This window comes from Dipodomys merriami, unplaced genomic scaffold (genome assembly GCF_024711535.1).
Source record: "Dipodomys merriami isolate MVZ:Mamm:240054 unplaced genomic scaffold, mDipMer1.0.p SCAF_90, whole genome shotgun sequence".
NCBI classification, from domain to species: domain Eukaryota; kingdom Metazoa; phylum Chordata; class Mammalia; order Rodentia; family Heteromyidae; genus Dipodomys; species Dipodomys merriami.
This window is the reverse complement of record NW_027206513.1, coordinates 513,072-537,599: the sequence shown is the minus strand read 5'-3', so window position 1 is coordinate 537,599 and position 24,528 is coordinate 513,072. Positions and strand designations below refer to the sequence as shown.

Below are 24,528 nucleotides of genomic sequence, written 5' to 3'. Positions count from 1 at the left end.
TCTGTCTGACACTGTAGGTAGTCAGTACTCAATAGTTTACTACACTAGTTCCTATCTGGCTTTCCCCTCCAGCTCTTTCAAATGAAGCTGTTGTCCACAGGCTCCAGGATATGTCACTTGTAAATACGCGTGTACAAATTGTCATCTACCTAAGCATCAACTCTAACACACACTCCCAAAACTCTTTCCTTCTCTTTTGTACCTAAGTCATCTTTTTGTGACCTTTTTCTGATCTTTCTCCTTTCCCTTGAATATACTCAACTGACGATATTTGTTTCAAGTCTTACATACAGGTATGTTATCAACAAACAATAAAAACTCAGTGAATGGGATTTTCTTAAAAGTTTCCTCCTCATTTTTTATTACTTACAAAAAAAAACTTAATTAGTAGAACAAAATAATAACAGAATGCTAATAAGAACTAAGAGAAAGACTGAAAATGTGGCTTAGTGGTAGAGTGCTTGCCTAGCATGCCTGAAGCCCTGGGTTTGATTCCTCAGTACCAGATAAACAGAAAAAGGCAGAAGTGGTGCTGTGACTCAAGTGGCACAGCACTAGCCTTAAGCACAGAGAGGCTCAGGGATAGTGCCCAGGCCCTAAGTTCAAGCCACAGGACTGGCCAAAAAAAAAAAAAAAACTAAGAAAAACAGTTTGTTCCTATTTGTGAATAAAGTTGGTTGTGTTTATGATTTTAAATTGTATAAATAAAAGTCATCTTTCCTGCTAGGAAAGGTATTTCTAGACTTACTTTACCCACAATTTAGTGCTGCACAAATAGCTGCTTGGCATCTGGGTATTCACCTCTTCAAACAATCTGTGGTGGAAAATTTATTGCTGTATTTCCACTTTTACACTTACCAAAAATGTAGAATAACAGGTTGTCTCTCTGTTAAGTACTGTAGAATAAACAGACTGTGGAACATATCAAGTGCTGGGGGATGGGGATAGGGAGTGAAAAGGGATGGACATGTGAACCTAGTTCAGGAAATCAGATTTTGCTAGGAGCAGAGTGATTGTGAGGAACACACAAACCTAAAAACTATTGTCAGATTTAGAACTAGTTCTAATCAAAAATCAATGGTACTGGATTTCTTTGCACACTAGTAGTAATGAGTGTGACTCAAGAGCCCAATGATAGTATTAGTTATAAAGTGTCAAAGGACTGACATAATCCGTACAAATTAAAATGTCTGCACTACTGGTTTGTGCAAGCAGGGGCAAATCCCTCAGCTTCCTAATTCTGCCAAGACACAAGTCACAATGACGGAGATTTATCTGGGCATTCTCCCGAGCCTGAGTTCCATATGGATTGCAATCATTTTGAAGAATGACAGCTTTAGGTTAAGGTTAAACCCCATTTTTAAATTTGCACTTTGGGGGATTTGCTACAGATTACGAGGATCAAAGGTCTCCATATCGTAGTGATTTTTACAATGTTTCTTTAGTGTGGTCCTACACAGTCGAAGTCTCCCCACGCTGCCAGACTACTTCACAAGCAGTTACATCAAACCAGAAAAAAAAAATTCTAATGAACACACCTCCCCTGGACTGCTAAAAACAGTTTCCATCTACTGCATTAACACTTAAAGGGCCACAGGGCAGGCCCCACGGCTCACACGAGATCCCCACCCTGGCTGGACCCCACCCCATGCCGCAGTGCTTACCTCTGCAACTCCTCCTCCTGGATCCTCTCCTCATCCCACACGAAGACACCAGCAAGCGCCGCCATCAAGGCAGAGGCATGGCCAGGGCGTCCACGCAGCCGGCGCCACAGGCGTCCGAGCAGGACGCAGCGCGAGCTCTCGGAATACAGGCGGCCGTAGAGCTGGGCGATCTGGTGCGCGCGCCGCACGCGCAAGCCCGTCACGAAGCGGCACTGATTGGCCAAGAGAGCGAGCAGGCCCCCGCCCCGCGTCCCCGCCAGCCAGGCGGCCAGGGCGGCCGGAGGCCTCCGCGGGAACATGCTGTGTCCACGCGCCCGCCCGCCGCAGGCCTCCTGAGCCCTCCCGCGAGCCCTCCGCGGACCCCGGCGGGGCGCGGGCCGCCGTCGGTGGAGTCTGCGCCTAGATGGCTCTCCACGAGTCCGTCTCACGGTCCCGAAGCCAGGAGCCGCCCCTCATGTCTCTGCAGCAACGGCTGATGAAGTCAGTCCCCTCTTGGCGAGAGAGCCGCTGCACCAGGCGCTCCTGGGTTCAGCTCGGCTGCCCCTCCGCGTGTCCAGCAGGGCCCGAGAACCGTGCTGCGGAGCACGCGGGGACAGCCGGACGGGCAGCTCGGGCCGGCAGCAGGCAAGGTCTTGAGCGTTCCGCGTCCGCCACTCGCGCCGCCCGTCCGCAGCCTACCCCAGTCTTCGCCGCCCAGGCTCTGATTGGGCGCGGCTGGAATACTCCGGCTCTCATTGGTGGCGCCAAGTGCTCGTCACCGCTCACTCCCGCCCTTATGCGCCTGCGCCGGCTCACCTAGTAGCAAGGTAGGTGACACGGCGGTGAAGGCTAGTCAAGGGCGCCTCGGAGTGTGACCGTGGGACCCCGGCGCCACCGCCATTTCGGGCCGCCCAGACGCCGCCCCGCGGAGAGGCGCAGCGAAGTGCTGTGAGAATCATGAGCGGTGTCTACTTGTGCTTAGAGGCCGGAGTCCCCTCCCTGTTCTCTATTATCGAAGCAGGGTCTTCGCGCGGCTGGCTAGGTGAGGGGGTGATGGAGATGACACTGGGGAATTGGTACCTAGCCCTGGCCCCGCCAGGCCTGCTGTGCGAATCTTCCTCCACCTCCCTGCTGGGCCTTCCAGTACCCTCGGAGGTAAAGCACTGAGGCCATCCTAGAAGGGTGGGTTCGCATCCTGAGAGCCCAGGACACCTACAGGGAAATCCGCGTGGGCAGGTGGCCTGTACCAATCTGAAAATGCAATATCAGTCCCACTCCTTTTCACTCAAAAGAACGTGCACAGGTTTCCCAAACCAGCTGGCCTCATCCCTGTGAACAACCTAGCTAAGTGGTTTCAAGTGATAGTAAGTTATTACTCTGTATCCAACCTCATAAAGACGAAATTGCTGGATATCCAATAGGAAACCCTTACACGAAATTGTTTCATTACCCTCTTTTTTAAAGCTTGTACTTAAAGGGTTTTACTGACAAAACAGAAAGGATTGTAACCGAACAATGGGTTTGCCCCCGGGTGAGTCTGAAATTACTAAACACGACTAGATGGGAGACTGAAGGCTGGTTTGACTTATAGGTAAGGAGAGCGTAGAAATAACTCCCAAAGGGCTAGGAATGGGGCTTCATGGCAGAGTGCTTGTCTAGCATGCATGAAGCCCGGTATTCAATTCTTCAGTACCATAGAAAAAGCAGGAAGTAGCTCTGTGGCTCAAGTGGTAGAATGCTAGCTTTGGGCAAAAGAAGCTCAGGGACAGTGCCCAGACCCTGAGCTCAGCCCTAGGACAGGCAAAGAAAAAAAAAAAAAAAAAAAAAAAGCCGGCGCCGGTGGCTCACGCCTGTAATCCTAGCTACTGAGGAGGCTGAGATCTGAGGATCGCGGTTCAAAGCCAGCCCGGGCAGGAAAGTCCCTGAGACTCTGATCTCCAATAAACCACTGGAACACCAGAAGTGGCGCTGTGGCTCAAGTGGTAGAACCTTGAGCTGAAGAGCTGAGGGACAGCGCCCAGGCCCAGAGCTCAAGCCCCACGACGACAAAAAAAAAAAAAAAAGAAAGGACTCCCAAAGCAGAGTCTCTACAAACATAGAAAGCAAAAGAACTTTATTGGAGGAGATTTATGCATATTCATATTGGAGAGACTTAGCATCCCATGTGTAGTTGGGCACACTTCTGTAGAGCAGTCTTTAATGGCACCAACTTAAAAACGGCGGATAGATCCGGGCATGGGCGCCTCATGCCTGTAATTCTAGCTGCTCAGGAGGCTGAGATCTGAGGATTAGGGTTCAAAGCCAGCCCGGGCAGGAATCCATGAAACTATGGCCAATAAACTACCGTCCTCACCCCAAAAGGCCAAAAGTGAAGCTGTGGCACAAATGATAAAGTTCTGGTGGCTCAGGGACAGCTCCCAGGCCGTGTGTTTCAACAGGCCCTTGAGATCCACTCATGAAAAACATTTCAGTGTCTCACAAAAGGAAAGTCTCAGGAGGAGAAAGTTTTAGCAAGGATTTATTTATTTATTTTAGTATAACAGAGTTACGGCAGGGAGAAAGAAACATTTCCTGCTCCCTGTGCAATTAAAGACTCAAAATGGCAGCTCCTATCTGTAACCTTTGTACCTTTTGAGCTGGGAAAGTTCCCATGACCTGGCAACTCCATAGGTAAGATGAGTGATAATATCTAGAATTGCCTTTTGCCAGATATTCTTTTCTTTCTGCTTTTACTCGTCCTTGAAAAGTTCTCCAATTTTTATTATTTCAAAGAAGAAGGCAGATTTTGATATGACTCCTGAAGTAGGCCCTGAGAGGAGACTCCAGCAGGTACAGCTTCTTTCCAGGCTTTGCCTTTGTTTTAGGGATTTTAACAAAAACAAAAAAAACCTCTAAACCAGGTTAACTCAACCTTGGCACCAACCAGCCCAGTTCTTGGAATGGAAAGAATGCTTCTAGGTCCCCCTCCCCTTAACAACTTAACCCACTTTCATTGTTCTGTTAAGGACTGACCAATTAAACAGCCAGTAAACTCCGCCTTTTTAAACAGCCAATAAACTCCACCTTTTTCACGTGCTTATGTTAAACTCCACTAAACTCCTTTGTGTATGCTTACTGTAAGCTCCACCTTACCGTTGAATTCGTGAGTCATTTAAATCAAAAGTGATAGGCTGGTTTAAACAGCCATTATGTGACAAAGTGTAACCTCATTGGCCACCTGCGTGTGGTCTAGTATGACTGTGCAATCTTTAGGGTGTGTGACAGTGTCATTGATCACCTGCATGACCAGGCTTGACCTTGTGAATTTTGCCTTTAATAAACCTAAGTATGTGGGCCACTCGGGGTCGCAGCTCCCGAGCCTGTGCTGCGGCCCTGGCTGGTCAGTGTAGGAACCTTCTCAATAAAGTTGCTTCTTTATTAACAACTTTGTTGCGGTGGGCTCTGTCACTCCAGACGACTAAGTGGGCTTGCCTGCCTGAGTAGGGGTCTTCCTACTACATTTAATGGGGGCTCATCCGGGATAGAGCTCTTACCGCTCCAACCTGAGGGGGACTGGGATCTCCAGCTGAGAGGACAGTGTGTGGGTACTTGGCTGTTGGAGAGAAGTTCCCAGAAAAGCCTCAAGGTAAGCACGGTCGACCTAGGTAGAGAAGGCGCCAGAGTAAGGCCAAAAGTAGGGTGAAGCTGGATGCAGCAGAGTCCAGGCCGAGGAAGTCCAGGGACACCTAGACCCCTCAATTCCACGGGGTTGGACGGGGGCTTGCTTGTGGAGAAAATAAGTTGAGAAAAAAGTAGCTTTTGGTTTAGGGATCCCTCCTCGTTCTGTGTATAATTGTGTCTGTCATGTCTCATTGTGCTTTTGCTTTTGCTTGCCATGTTTGTAATTGGATTTAGTTTACAGGAAAAATATGGGGCAAAGTGAGTCCTGGGATACCCCTAGACCTTGTCCTAGTTCGTTTAAAAACAGAAACAAAAACTGCTTGTTCTGCTTTTGTAAACTGCCACTGCAAGTGGCCCCAGTTAGATCTCAGCCTCAGGCCTTGGCTCAGAGGGTCTGAGCATGGTGGAGAACCTGTCAGTCTGAGGGGATGGCCACTAGGAATTTTTTTCCCTTGCCCCAACATGACTGGGAATTCTCTGCCTTGAAAGGCCCCTGGGTCAACGTTTGCAGGAATCTAAAAGAAAAATCCAGAGGTTGGGGGCGGGGGGGAGGGGTTTGAGTCCTCTGGTAAGTGAATGGTGGTGAGATGTCGCCCCATTCACTGAGAACTGATTTTTGTCTTTGTGGTCACTTGTCTGTCTTGTTTACTTTAGTGTGTTTTCTGTTCTATGTTTGCAGAGGTAGGGAAGTTCTGGGTGATCATGGCAGGCTAATTCAGCAGACTCTGGATTCAGCTTGCTGAGTGGGAGCAGCACAGAGTTCCAGTAGGGATAAACTGGGTCCCATTAGTCCCCAACTCAGCCTTCGGTTCTTGTCTTGTCCTGTTTTAGAATTGGTACCAGTTTTAAATGTGGATCCTTCGTTTTTGTGTTTATTTGTGTTTTGTTTATTTGAACATCACTGGGGGAATAAATGTTACAGCCTCCAGCTAGGCTTGGTCACCACCTGCTATGGCCCCCTCCATGTGAGGCATGGAAGGTTGCTGGACTAGTTTGGGCCCCTTCAAGCCTCAGGCTGAATTTATTGTCTTAATTTTTGTTTAAAAAATGTACATACAGGGCTGGGAAGGTGGCTCAGTGGTAGAGCACTTGCCTTGCATGCATGAGGCCCTGGGTTCGATTCCTCAGCACCACATAAGCAGAAAGAAAAAAGCCGGAAGTGGAGCTGTGGCTCAAGTGGTAGAGCACTAGCCTTGAGCTGAAGAGCTGAGGGACAGCGCCCAGGCCCAGAGTTCAGGCCCCACGACTGGACCCCCCCCCAAAAAAAATGTACATACAACTGATTTTTTATTTTTGCACACTTTTAAGATCTGTGTAAGTGTTTTGTATGAGTGTGAACATGTTCAAGATAAAAATTGTCAGCATGCTGTAACAATTGGGTGAATTTAAGTTTAAAATTCAAAAGGTTAGGAGGTTTGGACATTACTAAAAATTTTAAAGAATCTTCACATTGTTTTAAATGGCTTTTTAAGGATTCTTTAACTTGAAAATGAGAAAATCTAGTATTTTGTTTACACCATAATCATGTTATCTGTCTTAACAAAAATGCATTGGCTGTTTGGGATTTAGTTCCCTAGGCTAAAATTTGGGGATAAATATTAGAAATTTAAATGTAAAGGTTAGTTTAACACTGTCAAAGACAATACCTGTTTTGTTTGTTTAAAACTGTGTATTCAAGAATCAAGAGAAAAGAAAAGGGAAAAACTTAGAAGCCAACAGAAGACTTATCTTTAGGGGTGAGCGGTGAACAGGCAGAAGTACAGTTCAGCTGGTCATGCATGGTGGGACAGGCCCTGGGAGGAGTCCACGCATGGTGAAAGAGGGCAAGCAGGCACAAATGCAGTTCATCTAACCCTAAAGAGTCAGATTGGGTGCGTGCCCATTCCATAGGAGGGGCCAAGTGGCCCATCTTTGTTCTCTTTTCCCTGCAGATAGACACTGGAAACATGATGGTTAAAATGAGTGATGTGATGATCTGATTAGTATTGCTAAAACTTACCCTTGGATGTGTTAACATTATAATTAAGAAGACCTTAAGAGGGTTAAAAAGTTTATTTGTATAATGTGACTTGCTTTTAGTGATTTACAATTAGGATGTTTTTAAAAGTGATAAAGATGCTAAGTCTAGCTTTTTGGTACAGTTATGGTGATTGTTATTTTTGCATTAAGGAAAAATTGTCATTTGAGTTTAAAGGTTTTTTTTTTTTTTTTTTTTGTCGGTCGTGGGGCTTGAACTCTGGGCCTGGGCGCTGTCCCTCAGCTCTTCAGCTCAAGGCGAGCGCTCTACCACTTGAGCTACAGCGCCACTTCCGGTTTTCTGGTGGTTTATTGGAGATAGGAGTCTCACGGTCTCTCCTGCCCTGGCTGGCTTTGAACCGAGATCCTCAGATCTCAGCCTCCTGAGTAGCTAGGATTACAGGCATGAGCCACCAGCGCCCGGCGAGTTTAAAGGTTTTTAATGTGTATGTTTTTAAAACAAGCAGCCAAGAGACAATGAGCGACACTTGGCCTCAAGATTTTAAGAGATTTTTTTTTAACCCAAATGAAAACTAAAGTATGAAATATTAAAGATTAATAAGAGGCTTTAAAAAATAGGAATGGATTTTTGGATATAAAGTTTAAATGTAAAATTGTTCTTAACATTTGCCTCAAAGTACAGAAAGGAAAAATTAGGATTACCAAAATAATTGCTATTCTAGTTTGCTCTTATACGTTTTTTTTTTTTTTTAATAGTTTCCAGCAAAGCCCAGAGCAAAGCACAGAGGATTCTTACAAGTTTGTCAGATGTAACTTTGGCTCTTAAGTCCCAGGTAAGAGCATGCTTAAAAGCTACCTCTATGTTGACCACCTTGTTGCTTTTAATTGGAGTAAAGTGGCCTTTTATAAGACTTCATTGATCTTATACTGGTTCGAAGCCAGCCCTGGCAGAAAAAGGTCCCTGTGAGACTGTCACCTCTACTCAGCCAGCAGGGTGCTGAAAGAGCAAACAAAGTTGCTTTAGGACTCAAAGTGGCATAGTACTAGCCCTGAGCCGGAGAGCTGAGGGACAACACTCAGGCCCCGAGTTCAAGTCCAGTGACCAGCTAAGGGAAATGCCAATGAGGCATTTATCCCAGTGTGGAGAAGACACTCCTGGGACAAAAGCAATGGTGGAGCATCTAGAGGCAGTAAGCCACTGCTTGGATGGCAGAAATAATGTCAGATCCTGGCCCTAAAAAAATTGGTCAAAGCCAGGAGGTCATGGGAAGATAGTTTGTAAGCATGCCTAATGTCCATGACTATCTACCTTGTAAGGGACAGGAACTTGCCATCCTCTGTGGTACTAGTAAAAAGCTAATGTTATAAAATGTGGGGGATAGTTTAAATCTTAACCCCTTTATGTGCCAAAAGCTCTAATTGGCAGTAACTTTTGAGCTGACACCAGCAACATGAAATTCATCTGCTCAGGAAAAAGTTTGTAAACCTGAGAGTGTGTTTCTATTGATATCTGTCTGAAGGCCTGCACAGTTAGGGTCACTAGAGATCACATTCCTAAGCCATCCAGAAAGATGCTTTTGCAAACCAGAGTGCTAAACAAGCTACACTGCTGTAGCTGGAGAAAAGGTCTGTGCAGTTGTCAAAATATTGTTCTTAATGACATCTAACTTTGATAGCCTTTTTGTAAAATAGGCTAAGATTATAGGTTCCTGGCTAGGTAGGATCAACGCCCCTGAAGTCAGCTTGAAGAAGTTACAGAAGATGGACCTTCACCCATCAATCCCCTTTTAAGATCAAGAGTCCAGAGTCAGTTTTGGAAAAATGAGGTAAAATAGATAAAATAATTATTTTTTTGAGAAAAAGGCATAAAGAATAGTGTTAACAGTTGTAGGTGTGCAAGTGTGGAGACTGCATCTGTCAGAGATGGTTACAAGACTAAGCCTTCTGTGTCTATTTACAAAAATATCTGGTTAGTAAAAAAGTTGTCATTTTGGTAAATTGTCCTGGGCTATTGTCTAAATGTTCTTAAAAACCAATGGGGTCACAGCCTGCCAAGCCTATGTATTACTTGCATCCTTAACCAGTCTGTATAGAAATTTGCAGCCCAGCACGAGGTGTGACAGTCCATTAGAGCCACTGAGAGACCCTGCTGCTGCTGCTGCTGCTGCTGCTGCTGCTGCTGCTGCTGCTGCTGCTGCACACCCTAATGGGTAAAGTTCAACGACGGCCTGACAGTCACCTGGAGGAACTCCTGCCTGATTCTATCACCTGAGTCTGCTTTTTGGTTGAAAGCTGCTAAATCTAAGATCTTGTGGGACATTCTTTTGGGTGATATCCAGAAACCCTCTCTTCCCACAGTGGATATTGGGGACAAGGATATCACTGGCTTGCTTGCCTTAGGCACTTCAGTGCATAGTGACTGGAAATCCACTCTATAGTCACAGCCTAGTTTGGCTCTGGTATGGTAATAACCTGAGTGTGTTATCAATGGAGGTAGTAAATGAGACCCAGCCCTACTCTTAGCCTTAAAATCTAGCAAGCTTCTGCATCACAGTGGTGCCTTAAGGCTGTTCTAAGATAAAGGTTCTGCAAGCCACCAAAGGCAAATTGGGCCGTTTTAAACTCTAGCCACAAAGAAGCTCAAGACACTGAAAACAGGAGGAGGGTGGTAAAGAGAGCCTTGGGAAAGGAATTGAGGAAAAATTGGTATCCTCTGGATAAGAAAGGATTTGAAAAGTAAGGATTGTCTTTAAATGTTTGAAAAAAGGAAAGAAGACAAACCTCAGAAAGTATTGTAGCAAATGGTATGAGTATGTCTTGAAATTGGAGCTTACGAGTACAGCTGATATAAGTTACCTGTGCTTGTGCTATACATGAAGTCAGGATTGGTGTACTGATGTGGAATATTCTTTGTCTTACCTATATGCCTACTGCAATCTAGATGCTGGTTCAGTTAGAGCCTCCAGGTAGACTCATTGGCAGAGGTAGTTCTCTGAAATCGCCGGGGACTGGACTTCTTCTCATGAAGCAAGGTAGCCTTTGTATTAGGGAAAGTTTGGCCTCGGTTAGAAGAGTCTGAGGGACTGAGTCATGTTATCAGCCTCTCTTCTCATGGTCCCCATGGGCGACAACCCTAATAACTTCCCTGGCTGGTGTAGTTCTCCTCGTGCTTCTGACATTAACTGTTCATCTCCATGGATGATGACCCTGATTTCAGCTATTGCTGCCCACCTTGATTCTTATTCTCCTGATGCTATTAATCGGCCCTTGTGTAATTAATGCATTAATGTTATTCACACAAGAGGATTGGAGCTGTAAAATTAATGGCAATGAGAACTCAATATGATTCCATCCCAATGGAAAAACTGAGTCAATGTTCGACTCAGGAGCAAGTCAAAGGTGGAAGTGAAGCTTCTTTCCAGGCTTTGCCTTTGTTTTAGGGATTTTAACAAAAAACCCTCTAAACAAGGTTAACTCGACCTTGGCACCAACCAGCCCAGTTCTTGGAATGGAAAGAATGCCTCTAGGTCCCCCTCCCCTTAACAACTTAACCCCCCCTTCATTGTATGTGAGCCACTCGGGGTCGCAGTATCAGCTCCCTAGCCTGTGCTGTGGCCCTGGCTGGTCAGTGTAGGAACCTTCTCAATAAAGTTGCTTTTATTAACAACTTTATTGCGGTGGGCTCTGTCACTGCAGACGACTAGGTGGGCTTGCCTGCCTGAGTAGGGCTCTTCCTACTACAACTCCTAGTCTTGTAATTTAACATTCAGAAGTGCATGTGGTGGGAGGGATGCTTAACTACTTTTTTAATTTATATCTTGGTGGTTTTAACTGAATATTTGCCCAGGCTGGCTTCCAACAGCGATCCTCAGATCTTAACCTCCTAAATGGCTGGGGAAAGGGTTGTTTTTCTTCCTGCAAGTCTGCACATAGACTTCCCTTTACCCTTTGTTTTCCATGCAGGAGGGCATGTGTCTTCCCTAGAAGCCCCACCCCAACACCTGCATTACCCAGGTGACCAACATATTGGGGGCAGTTACCTCCCCTTTCTCTTAGGTCACATCCTGGACCACCCAATCAGGCCTTCTTCAAACCATGGAAAGTTCCCAGAATCTGAGGTCTTGTCTACATCTTCTCTGCCCTCTCCCTTCATTAACCCCAATCCCACCAGGTGTCGACCCCTCCCCTGTGCACCTTCACCACTTGTGGTGGGCCTGGCAGTTCAGAATAAACCTTTTTCTACCTGAAGACTGCATGCCAGTTTCCTACAGGCGTGATATATTATTTTTAAACTAAAAATGTTAGGTCACTTTCAAACATCCAGTGGGATCTGTATATCATAGTTTAGTAACGATCATTATTCTTTTTAAAACCCCAGACTTTTTTTTTTTTCTGAGACAGGTCACACTTTGTATCCCAGGTTAACCTCTGGAAAGCTTCCCTAAGAAAATCACTTGGACATGGTCACATACAAAGGAAAAGGAATTTAATGTCAGTAACCTCACAGGCTACCTCTCTAGCTGAGAGTAGCAGCTAGGGGAAACTACAAGCACCGTTACATAGGGCTTGGGGTGAGACAGACATTAAAGTGAGGGGCTCCATTGTGGCCCGGCTAGATTTATGGTTGCAGCTGCACAAGCAGGACATTACTTCAGGGGGATCTGTTACCATTTACAGTTGTAGCTGCCCAAACAGAATACTGCTTCAAAGTGGTGAGCTGCCGTTATTGGTTGCAGCTGCCTGCTTCGAAAGGCCCTACAGCAGCTAATTTGGGGAAAGGACCATGCTTTACTTCAAGGCCTAAGACAACAGAGTGTACCCTGAAATGGAGGAGATCGGGCTAACAGCCTCAATTTCTTATTTTTGCTTCAGCACTGTTAGGAATACAGAACTGCACCACTCATTAACACACTGTAAAGTTTTTCAAGAATTGTAAGCTTTACTTTGTTGCTTTTTCCCTTTATCAACTTTTCCCACAGAATTTTAATCTAATGAGATACATTTACATTTTAAAAATGTTAGCAGTTGCTGGTAGCTGACACCTATAATCCTAGCTACTCAGGAGACTGAGATTTGAGAGTCAAGTTTTGGAACCAGCTCAGTCAGACAAATCCTGGAGACTCTTACCTCCAGTTAACCAGCACAAAGCTAGAGGTGGAGCTCTGGCTTAAGTGGTAGAGTGCCAGCAGTGAACAAAAAAATCCATGCAAGAGCCCGGTATGAAGAATTATGAAGAATTAAACTCAGAGCTTCTTACATGATAAGCAGATGCTTAACTATGAGCTATTCTCCCAAGACCAAGAATAATTATTTTGTGTTTTGTACCAGTATTGGGGCTTGAATTCATGACGTCTTGTTCTCATACATCTTTCTTGTTTATAGCTAGCATCTACTTGAGCCAAGTCTACAGCCTGCCACTTTGCTGCTGCTTAACTAGAGATGTCTGCCTAAACTAGCTTTGAACTGAGATCCTCAAATTTCAGCCTCCAAGTAGCTAGAATTAAAGATGTAAGCCACTGGCACCCAGTTTCAAGTACTTATCAAGCATAAAATTTATTGGACACTTTTCATAATGAAATAGAACTAATAATTCTTTCAAATTAGTATTATTGGTTGAAAAACATCACATGTAGCCAGATTAAATATATATATATATATAGTCACCAAAACTTTTTTTTTTTTTGTCAGTCGTGGGGCTTGAACTCTGGGTTTGTGCGCTATCCCTCTGCTCTTCAGCTCAAGGCAAGAGCTCTAATGCTTGAGCCACAGTGCCACTTCCAGTTTTCTAGTGGTTTATCAGATTTCAGAGTCTCATGGATTTTCCTGCCCAGGCTAGCTTTGAACCGTGATCCTCAGATCTCAGCCTCCTGAGTAGCTAGGACTACAGGCATGAGCCACCAGCGCCCGGCTAACCAAAACTTTTTTAATTAGACTATCATAAGAAAATATTTACATAAATAAGTAGTAAATAATGAAAGAATGTTTTTAATTGTGTGTTTATATGTTGTGTTATATTGTGGTCAACTGAGTACTACCCAGTACTAGTATAAGTCTAGTTAGACTTAAAAAGAATCTTATACCAGATTTGAGAGGTAGAAGTGAAGTAGGTCCATTATTTCTAAAACTATTGGCAATCTGATAAGTGCAGAGGTAAGTGACAAGTTCTACCTTCCAAAACTGTCTGATAGCACTAATGACCAGCAAGGGCCCTGGACCTACCACCAGGTTTCAGACTCATGGAAACAACAGCTTCTCCTAGGCACTTGAGCTCTCTTCTCAAGACTAGTGCTCTACCACTTTGAGCCATGACACCACTTCAGTTTTCCGGTGGTTAATTGGAGATAAGAGTCTCACAAACTTTTCCTGCCCAAGCTGACTTCAAACTGGGATCCTCAGATCTCAGCCTCCTTAGTAGCTAGGATTATAGAAATGAGCCACTGGAGCCTGACTCATATATTCTTTTTTCTTTTTTCTTTTTTTTTTTTGTCAGTTGTGAGGCTTGAACTTTGAGCCTGGGCGCTGTCCCTCAGCTCTTCAGCTCAAGGTGAGCACTCTACCACTTTGAGCCACAGCACCATTTCCAGTTTTCTGGAGGTTAACTGGAGATGAGATTTTCAGACTTTCCTGCCTGGGCTGGCTTTGAACCGTGATCCTCAGATCTCAGCTTCCTGAGTAGTGAGGATTACATGTGTGAGCCACCAATGCCCAGCTTCATATATTCTTTGTAATTTGTTATGTACACAGTTATGTTTTGTGTAAATACAGTTTCACTTCCTCTTTTCCAAACTGTACTTCTTTCTTTACTGTATTTTGCTTACTAGAACCTCCAATACAATGTTGGATAGAAATGATGAGAACAGGGGCTGGGAAGATGGCTCAGCAGTAGAGTGCTTGCCTTGCATGAGGCCTTGGATTCAATTCCTCAGCACCACATAAGCAAAAAAAGCCAGAAGTTGTGCTGTGGCTCGTGGTAGAGCACTGGCCTTGAGCTAAAGAGCTGAGGGACTGCCCAGGCCGAGTTAAGCCCCCTCGACTGACAATAATTAGAACAGACCCTCTTACCTTGTTCCTAGTTTTAAGTGGAAAATAGTGACTCCTTTACCCTTTTTACGTTTGTGATCTGCAGCTCTGGCTATCTCTCTTTGGCAAATGAACATACAGATTTGTGGTAGAAAGGTCTGCTCACTGGGAGGATTTCCTTTAGCATTGTCCTCAGGACGTGTTTTTTTTGTTGTTGTTGTTGGTCACGCGGTTTGACTTCTGGGCCTGGGCGCTGTCCCTCAGCTCTTCAGCTCAAAGCTAGCGCTCTACCACTTGAGCCACAGTGCCACTTCCAGCTTTTTCTGTGAATGTGGTACTGAGGAATCGAATCCAGGGCCTCATGCATGCGAGGCAAGCACTCTACCACTGAGCCACCTTCTCAGCCCTTTTTTTTTGTCGGTCGTGGGGCTTGAACTCTGGGCCTGAGTGCTGTTCCTCAGCTCTTCAGCTCAAGGCAAGCGCTCTACCACTTGAGCTACAGCGGCACTTCCTCCTCCTTTTTTTTTTTTTTTTTTAAACAGGAGAAACAAGTTATTGCCAGCTGAGACTGATAAGGCCACCCCTCCCATGGGGGAGGGAGAAAATGGCATCTGTCCTTTGTTCAGGGCCAAATTTATAGTCAGGGGCAAAGGGTGGGAAGTAAGGAAGATTTTCTGCATGCAAGCGCAGCTGAACAATAAAGATGGCACATAGCTGGGGTGGAGTTTTCTGATTGTAAAGGTACAGTTAGGCAGTGTTCCCTGCTGTAGCTAAGGGTAAGGGGTAAAACCTAGCTCTGCGAGGAATGGCCAGGACTGAAGGCCAGCTGCAGTCAGGTCTGGCCAGATGGACTTGTTTTGGTGGAGAGGCTGAGGACCTGAGATGGAGGGCATGCTAACATCCTTCAGTGTCCCAGGCTCAATGAGTTTTAACCTGCAAAGGAGAAATAGCCTTTCCTTTCTGCTCTGGCTGCTGGAATCTCATGGATAACCAGCCACTCTGCTTTGCAGAAGTGACCATCATTCATGTGAGGGTATTTGCTGTGACTGCAAGTAATTTATGTTGAACAAGAAATAAATCACAACCACTGTTAGTGGTGAAGTCAGCTGAGAAGACAGGGCAGCACACTCCAAAGGGAATCTCAGGGTTTAGGCAGTCATTTATGTCATTACAGAGAACAGTTCCAATGTCACAGACAGGCCTCGGGCTTCCATATTTCTTTCTTTTTTGTTGGTCATGGGTCCTGAACTCCGTGCCGCCTATCCCTCCTACATGAAGTTTGTTTATACTGCCGATACCCTATGTTCAGCAGATTCCTACCCTGATAACGACACTAGGAGGGAGACTCATGGCTTAAGAAGAGTTAGGTTTTGGGTGTAAGTCAAGTGAGACACAGGCTGCAACCCACACAGATACACACACAGTGAGAAGCACTGCACAAGGTGCCAGTGGCTCACACCTATAATCTACACACCTATAATCCTAGCTATTCAGAAGGCTGAGGTTTTTGTTGTTTTGTGTTGTTGTTGTTGTTGGTCCTGGGGCCTGAACTCTGGACATGGGCTCTGTCCCTCAGCTCTTCAGCTCAAGGCTAGAGCTCTACCACTTGAGCCACAGCGCCACTTCCAGCTTTTTCTGCTTATTTGGTACTGAGGAATTAAACCCAGGACCTCATGCATGCAAGGCAAGCATTTACCACTGAGCCACCTTCCTAGCCCTCAGAAGGCTGAGATTTTGAAGGACTAAAGCCAGCCCAAGAAGGAAAGTTCTCAAAATTCCATCTCCAAATAACCAGGAAAAAAAGGACAAGTGGTGTGGCTCAAGTGAAAGAGCACCAACAGAGCAAGCCAGCTTGAGCAAGTGCAAAGCTGAGTTTTAAGTCCTAGTACTAGAAAAGAAAAAGAGGGGTAGGGGAATATATTATACAGAGAAATCTGGGAAAAGTGGGCAGAATGTCTTGCAGGACCAGTGGGAAGAGAGATCAAAGCTAGTGCCATCCTACTTTAAGCCACAGAACCATGTCTGGTTTTCTGGTGGTTAATTGGAGATAAAAGAGTCTCATGGACTTTCCTGTCCAGGCTGGCTTTGAACCTCAATCCTCAGATCATGGCTTCCTGAGAAGCTAGGATTACAGGTGTGAATCACTGGCACTTAGCCCAATGAAATTTTTTTTTGGGGGGGGGGCCGGTCGTGGGGCCTGAACTCTGGGCCTGGGCACTGTCCCTCAGCTCTTCAGCTCAAGGCTAGCACTCTACCACTTGAGCCACAGCACTACTTCTGGCTTTTTTCTTTTTGCTTATGTGGTACTGAGGAATCAAACCCAGGGCCTCAGGCATGCAAGGCAAGCGCTCTACCACTGAGCCCCCTTCCCAGCCCCCCAATGACATTTTTAATTGATGGATTTAGAAGCATGAATTCCATGAAGTCACCCTAAGAGATGTCACTGCAACAAATCCAGAACAGTCCATGCAGGGAAAAGGGGTCAATGGAGCATCTAACTGACCCATAAGGAAATGGTCACCAGGAGGTTGTTGCATTGTGCAGACATCTAGATGGATTATGTTGCAGTACCAGAAGAAGATGAAAACTAAACGGCATTAAATGTAAGTTCAGCTTCTTGGGGTTTTTTTTTTGTTTGTTTGTTTTTTTGGGGGGGTCTGGTCCTGAGGCCTGAACTCTGGGCCTGGGCGCTGTCCCTCAGCTCAAGGCAGGCGCTCTACCATTTGAGCAACAGTGCCACTTCTGGCTTTTTTCTTTTTGCTTATGTGGTGCTGAGGAATCGAACCCATGAACCCAGGGCCTCAGGCATGCAAGGCAAGCGCTCTACCACTGAGCCACCTTCCCAGCCCCAAGTTCAGCTTCTTGTATGAGAGTCTAATACTCAAATAGATGCCAAAGCCACTTGAAATAAAAGTCACAACAAATAGAACTGCAGTGCACACATCATCTTGTCTACCACTGGTACTCCAAGCATCACCATTTTTACTGGGTCATGGGCCAAGTGGCAGAGTAGCTAGCCAGACCAGCAGGACTATTGATAATGCCTCTTTTTTCCCCTTTTTGCCAGTCTGGGGGCTTGAACTCAGGACTTAGGCACTGGCCCTGAGCTTCTTTTTGCTAAAGGCTAGCCACTTCTGGCTTTTTCTGTTTATGTGGTACTGAGGAATTTAATCCATGGCTTCATGCATGCAAGGCAAGCACTTTACCACTAAGCCACATTCCTAGCCCAATAATACCTCTTTTGATCTGGGCCCCACTCAAAGCTGACAGCCTTTTAGGCTATTTAGAAAATGAGTCAGAAGAATCCAATGAGATACATGTTGTCTCCAAAATCTAAAACCCAGTGGACACTGTATTCCTTTCTTAGTAGGAGGAGCCAGATATAGCAACTTATGCTTCACCTTGAAAGGGATAGCTCACCTTACCTCATACCATTAGGCTCCTAGACATCTCACCCTTCCGCACACATATGTCTTTAAGATGGTGCTACTTCCAGTTAGCATGATACCAATATACTAACCCAATGTGGTTTCTATAGGATAGAGAACACGACCTCCGAAGGTGAGATTATGACAGATGACTAAAGAGTTGATAGAGTCCTAAGTGAATGAATGACTACTGCTAGCTCTGCTAGCTCCAAAAAGAAATTTCTTTTAATGGTCTTTACTAGAAGTTACTTACCAGATCAATAACTGCATACATTGGTCCAAAGGAAGTATTGATTTGTCCCAGCAATGAAACTACATTTATAATAATCTACTTCATATTCTACAATCCATCTGGGATCAGCAGAAGCCAAATAGCTAAATTGATTGGACATATGGTAGAAATCACATGGTTAATGGTGGCAGTAAATTGCAATCACTCCAAGAAGACATCATTACTCTTGGTTTACCGTTTTTGGTTGTTTTTTTTGGGGGGGGGGAGTTGTTTTTATTTTGCCAGTCTTGGGGCTTGAACTCGGCCTGGGCACTGACCTTGAGCTGCTTTTTTTTTTTTTTTTTTGCTCAAGGATATCACGCTACTACTTGAATCACAACGCCACTTCTGGATTTTTCTGTGTATGTGGTACTGAAGAATTAAACCCAGGGCTTCATGCATGCTAGGCAAACAATTTACCACTAACCAACATTCCCAGCCTGTTTGTTTTAGCCAGTACTGAAGTTAGAAGTCAAGTATTATACTTGTTCAGCACTCTACCATTTGAACCATTCCCCCAGCCCAGCTTTTTTTCTGGTCATGGGGTTTGAACTCTGGGCCTAGGTGCTGTCCTGGGTTCCTTTTTGCTCAAGGCTAGTGCTCTGCCACTTGAGCCACAGTGCCACTTCTGGCTTTTTCTGTGATTAATTGAAGATAGAGCCTAGCGGATTTTCCTACCCAGGCAGGCTTCGAACTGTGATCTTTAGGTCTCAGCCTTATAAGAGCTAAAATTACAAGCATGAGCCACCAGTGCTCCGCCAGCCCAGCTTTTTCCCCCCAGACTTTTCTGCCTGATCTGGCTTCAAACTATGATCCCTTAGATCTTAGCCTCCTAAATAGCTCGAATTACAGACATTAGTCACTGGTACCCAACTTGGTTTATTGTTTTTATTATTAGATGCAAGAGTTTATATAGTTGATCTTTTTCTTTTCTTTTCTTTTCTTTTTTTTTTGTCAGTTTTGGGGCTTGAACTCTGGGCTTGGACACTAGCCCTGCGTTCTTCAGCTCAAGGCGAGCGCTCTACCGCTTGAGCTGCAGCACCACTTCTGGTTTTCTAGTGGTTTATTGGAGGTAAGAGTCTCATAGACATTTCTGCCCGGGCTGGCTTTGAACCATGATCCTCAGATCTCAGCCTCCTCAGTAGCTAGGATTACAGGCGTGAGCCAGGGGCGCCTGGCTAGTTGATCTTTTCCTATTCTCTATTTTACATTTTCTTTTCCAGTCAAGTATAAATTTGTTGTTTCTGAAAGTAAATGTATTTTATGGAAATACAGATTGTGATGCCAGTCCTACTTATTTATGCTCATGGGTCGATGTAAAGCTCAAATGAGATTATGTTAAAGCACAGCGTATCTCTAGAACCCCAGAGCATGGGAGAAACAATATAATTATTACCCCCATCTCTTTTTACATAGAAAAGTTAAGATTACTATTTTGGGGGAGTAGGATGGGTGTCAGTACTAGGGCTTGAACTCAGGGCCTGGAGCTGTTCCTGAGCTTCTTTTTCTCAAGGCTAGTATTCTACTTACCACTTGATCCACAGTTCTTCTGTCTTTGAATAGTTGGAGTCTCAACAGACTTACTGGTTGGGCTGACTTTGAATTGAGATCCTCAGATCTCACATCTCCTGAGTAGTTTGGATTATAGTGTGAGCTACCAGTGCCCATCTTATTTCCAGCTTTTTGATCATTAATTGAAGATAAGAGTCTCACAGACTTTCCTTTCCAGGCTGGCTTCAAACCACAATCCTCAGATCTCAGCCTCATGAACAGACATAATTGTAGATGTGAGCAACTGGAGCCCAGCTATTATTTTACTATGTCAATCATAGGTCTTCTTGCTGTTTTTGTTATTCTAAGTACTTGAAATACACCAACGGTCTAAGTATAAATAAGGAATATACTGAAAGATACATGGTGTCTCAAGGCACTCAACATTCCTGAGCAGGAAAGGCACTTGAGCTTCATGAGGTACTAGACCAAGGACCTGAGTGGCATTGGAAACTATAGTGACTATGAGAATGTACTTCTCAGATCTCTTAAGAAGAGGTACTCCTAGAACTTACACAGAAGAATGGATCAGACTAGCCATTATAACCCACATCCAACTTCAGTGCAGAATTTACCTCCAAACTGCTTGAGTCCTGGTGGCTGCAGAGCAGCTCTCTAAAGAAATTGTTCCCAACTGAAGAGAGCTTCCCTACCCAGAGTCATACCCCCTTCTCTGGGGATAGTAAGCCTCCAGTGAGTAGCTGAGACTGAAGTATAAAGGCTCAGCCCCACAGCTCAGGACTATTCTAAATGTGATCCCAGCTTCAGATCTCTGTGGGGTCAAGTGAAGTGCTTGTCAAGACTGCTTTGCAGCCCTTTACCTTGTCTGACCAAGGTGTCAAATCAGCAAGCACCTGGAATTACCTTCCTGCCATGCTCCTCTCCATTTCCAGTCCCCTACATGTTTTTCTCCATCCCCAAGAAAGCCAACTTGAAGCAGACTGTCATGGAGCTCAGTGAAGCATCTCTGCCCTGATGGTGGACTCAGCTATGGGCTCTTTCTAGACCGTGCTGGGGCTCTGCTCTGCGACTCCTCCCAGCTTTATCTCTCTGGTGCCCCTTGGCAGAAACCCATCTCCTGCCCTTCCTCATGGCCCCGGGTCCCACATCATAGGCTAGAGACCATGTTTCCCAGTCTGAGGTTCTCACAGTTAGGAAGTACCTCTTTATTATCTTAGCAGCAACAGATATATTCTATTTTCAGTGCTGGAGGTTAAATCCAGGACTTTGTGTTCAATAGGCAAGTGCTTTACCACTTAAACAACCCCAGCTATTCTATTATTTTGTGTTTGAGATAAGATCTTACTAACTTACCTGGGCTGGCTGAGAATCCCTACTTTCCCAAGCAGTGTGTGCCACTATGCCTAGATTTTTTTTGGGGGGGGCAGTCGTGGGGCTTGAACTCTGGACCTGAACGCTGTCCCTCAGTTCTTCAGCTCTACCACTTGAGCCACAGTGCCACTTCCAGCTTTTTCTATGCATGTGGTGCTGAGGAATAGAACCTAGGGCCTCATGCATGGGAGGCAAGCACTCTACCACTGAGCCACCTTCCCAGCCATGCCTATATTTTTATAAATCATTTTTCAAACCTTACATCTGAGTACCCATATCCCACAGAGGTTAAATGGACCTGCTATAAATGTTGCTGTCTTTGATGTCTATCCTTTGTTTTCTTTCCCCTAAAAACTGAGTCTGATGTAATCCCTGATCTCTATCAGGCCACAGGAAACAATCAACAATAAAATGCTTTTTCTTTCCTTATAAATGTGTGTGCAAAGCTCTATTCATCTATTATTCATCTCCTTGTTCCTCAGGCTGTGAAATCTCCTTCCTCAGAGCAAACTTGTTCCTCTTAATTCATAACCTAAAATCAATTCATGTAAGCTTGTGTTTTTATCAGTGGATGGAGATGACTGAAGTACCAGTCCATGTCCCAGCACCACTCAACCCTGCCTCATTCAGGCAGGAGATGCCCCATTTTCCAAACTGGCCAGACAGAACCAGGAGAACATAATTCCTTACTCTCCATTCCCTACAGTTGGTACATATCTGATCTGGCTTAGATTAATACTATATATTTGAGCTGGGTACTGGTGGCTCACACCTGTAATCTTAGTTACTCAGGAGGCTGAGATCTGTGAATCGCAGTTCAAAGCCAGCCTGGGCAGGAAAATCCGTGAGACTCTTTATCTCCAATAAAACCACCAGAAAACCGGAAGTTCAAGCCCCATGACCAACCAAAACAAACAAAAACTGTATCTTTGACCTGGCCTCCTTCACCACTATTGGAAAGACCCTAGTGTCAGAGGCTGCTGGAAGACAGACTTGCTCATTGCAGTGTAGCAGGTGCAGAATCAAAGAAAGCTGTAACTGAAGAGTATACAGAAGGTGTATAACCAAGGATAAGAAAGTTGGACTTTAAGTACTAGAGGTATAGGGGAACCACAGCAACCCAGGCAGGCCAGGCACTACACAGAACCATGGTAAAGCCACTCTGACAGTGTTGGTGTCTACATGTGAGAGTTTGGTCTGAAATCTCTTCCCTCCTGCTCAGGACCCAGGTAGGCTCATCTTAAATGCTTTCTCCAGAAGCCTTTGAGAAACTCTTCTTCCAAGTTTGAGGAACTCCACCATCAGGCCCTGTCCTGGATCCTCCCTTGGTTTACTATGCTCCAGGTGATGGAAAAACTGACTGTTGTGATTAAATGGTCATGCATGGGCTAATTGTACCCCTCTTCCCTCTTGAGAAGAACTGAATCCCATTGCTCTGAATTGGGTCTTTTTCTTGTTTAGTGCTGTCATGATTGGATGGATATAGAATTTGTATCAGCAGCACACTTAACTGACAGATTTAAAGTCTTCCAACCAAGTAATAAAGGGAATGCTTGGGCCTATCTGCTACTCTATATTATTGCTCAGGCCTTTCAGAGAGACTGCATTCTTGACCCTCACTAGAGACTGGATCAATAAAACTGTGCAATCTTGGACTTTCAGCCTCCAAAACCATGGGCTAAATATGCCCCTCCTTTAGTGCATATTAGTTATGCAAGGGTGGGGGTTATCTTGACATATTTATTAATACAATAAATTGTGAGCAGACTCACCCCATCCATCAGTCTTCTTCCTTCCCTGTATAAGTACCTTGCTTCAGATACTTTGTTATGATAATGGAAAACTGACTAATGCATTCCGACTGCTCAGCTGGAGCTTCTCCAATTTCTCAATATCTTTTTTTTTGGTTCGGTCGTGGGGCTTGAACTCTGGGCTTGGGCACTGTCCCTGCCCTCTTCAGCTCAAGGCGAGCGCTCTACCGCTTGAGCCACAGTACCACTTCCAGTTTTCTAGTGGTTTATTGGAGATAAGAGTCTCACGGACTTTCTGCCCAGGCTGGTTTTGAATGGTGATCCTCAGATCTCAGCCTCCTGAGTAGCTAGGATTACAGGCATGAGCCACCGGCGCCTGGTTCAATTTCTCCACATGTTTCTGAAGTAACTAGCTCCAAGGTTGAAGGGGAAATTCACCAGAGATGTTTGTCAGATATCAAATGTGTTAAAGATGTGTAATGATGGTTAGTAATTTTATATGCCAACTTGAATGGGCCATAGGGTACCCAGATGGTCAAACTTTATTCTAGGTATTCCTGTGAGAGTTTTGGGATCAGATTAATATTTTAATTGCTAGGCTGAATAAAATAGAATGCCTACCAAATTTGAATGGACCTTCAACACTAGAAGGCCTGAGTAGAACAAAAAGGCTGAACAGAGAATTCCTCTTGCCTGTTTTTTGAGCTGGGACATATGCTTCCTTGTTGTCTTTGAACTTGGGACTGAAACATCAGCTCTTCCGACATGTTGAATCTACCAGCCTTCAGACTGGCAGACTGACTCTCCTTGTTTTCCAGCTTCCTGTCTCTGCACATACTAGAAATTATCAGCTTACAAAATTATGTGAGCTAATTTTTTTGTTTGCTTGTTGTGGGGCTTGAACTCAGGGCCTGGGTGCTGACCTTGGTCATTTTGCTCAAGGCTAGCACTCTACCACTTGAGCCACTGCGCCACTTCCCTAATTTCTTATACTAAGTCTCTCTGTATATATATACTCAATTCTCCTGGAGAAGCCTGGTAATTAAAACACACACACACACAGAGTTCTGTAGAACTGATGCAAAATACACTGGAATGGTGGCATATTATCAGTCCTACTACCTTCTGGTGTCTGCTGCTGCTCACTACTTGCCTATCCTATTGGACTGACTTCCAGATGGAAACACAGGTGAGATGGATAAGTGGATGATTACCCCAAATGACTAGAATATGTGAAACCTTTTTCAAGAGTCCCAAGCACTACTCAAACAAAGCATTGAGCTCAGAATGGGGGGAAAATAAAAGGTAAAGTCAGAAGCTGGTGGCTGCTGGATCGAAGAAGAAAAAAGAGGCAAAGGTAAGAAAGAAGAAAAAGAAAATCCTGGGACAGAACCAGTGTGTACTCAGAGCTTACTTTGCTCACAGAGTAGATAAGCTTCAAGACCCAACTCTGTCAAAAGTGGCATACACATAGACTGTGATAGCTCAGAGGCAGAGTGCTTAAATAATGCAAGGCTACAGGTTCAATCTGCAGTTAATTGTGATAATACAAATCAACTGATTGATACAGACAGGATTCCTAGAACTGCATGAAAACATAGCTGATCAATGGACTTCATGCCTTTATAACAGGATGACAGGGAATGGAGCTATGCCTTGAAGTGGTATAGTGATAGCCTTGAGCACAAAAGCTCAGGGACAGTGCCCAGGCCCTGAGTTCAAGCCCCATAATTTGACTTTAAAAAAAGGAAAGCAGAGGGAGACCATAGGCTGCTCACCTCACCTCCGTTTTAAAGGCATACCAGAAAGCATCTGTTTAGTATAGGTCTGATCCTTATGCTCACATACCCCCACCATCTCTGAATCAAGAACTTCACCTTCTATCTGGGCCACAT

The 24,528-nt window shown here is 44.9% G+C and overlaps 1 protein-coding gene and 1 long non-coding RNA gene across 3 annotated transcripts in view; one reads left to right on the top strand and one right to left on the bottom strand.

The window, feature by feature from the left end:
* Stard7 (StAR related lipid transfer domain containing 7) overlaps positions 1-2,055 on the bottom strand; it is a 31,172-nt gene extending 29,117 nt beyond the window's left edge. The window contains exon 1 of the mRNA XM_070013261.1: positions 1,665-2,055. Within this exon, the coding sequence (XP_069869362.1) occupies positions 1,665-1,963 (299 nt within the window). The 5' untranslated portion in view covers positions 1,964-2,055. The remainder of the gene's footprint in view (positions 1-1,664) is intronic.
* Positions 2,056-2,324: 269 nt separating this feature from the next.
* LOC138821181 (uncharacterized) lies at positions 2,325-12,651 on the top strand. Of its 2 annotated transcripts, none has more exons than XR_011370091.1 (3): positions 2,325-2,470; positions 8,037-8,113; positions 9,365-12,651. It is a non-coding gene; the product is annotated as an uncharacterized lncRNA (long non-coding RNA). The 2 variants fall into 2 exon arrangements; XR_011370090.1 differs by lacking the exon at positions 2,325-2,470 and adding an exon at positions 2,603-2,685.
* Positions 12,652-24,528: the final 11,877 nt, after the last annotated feature.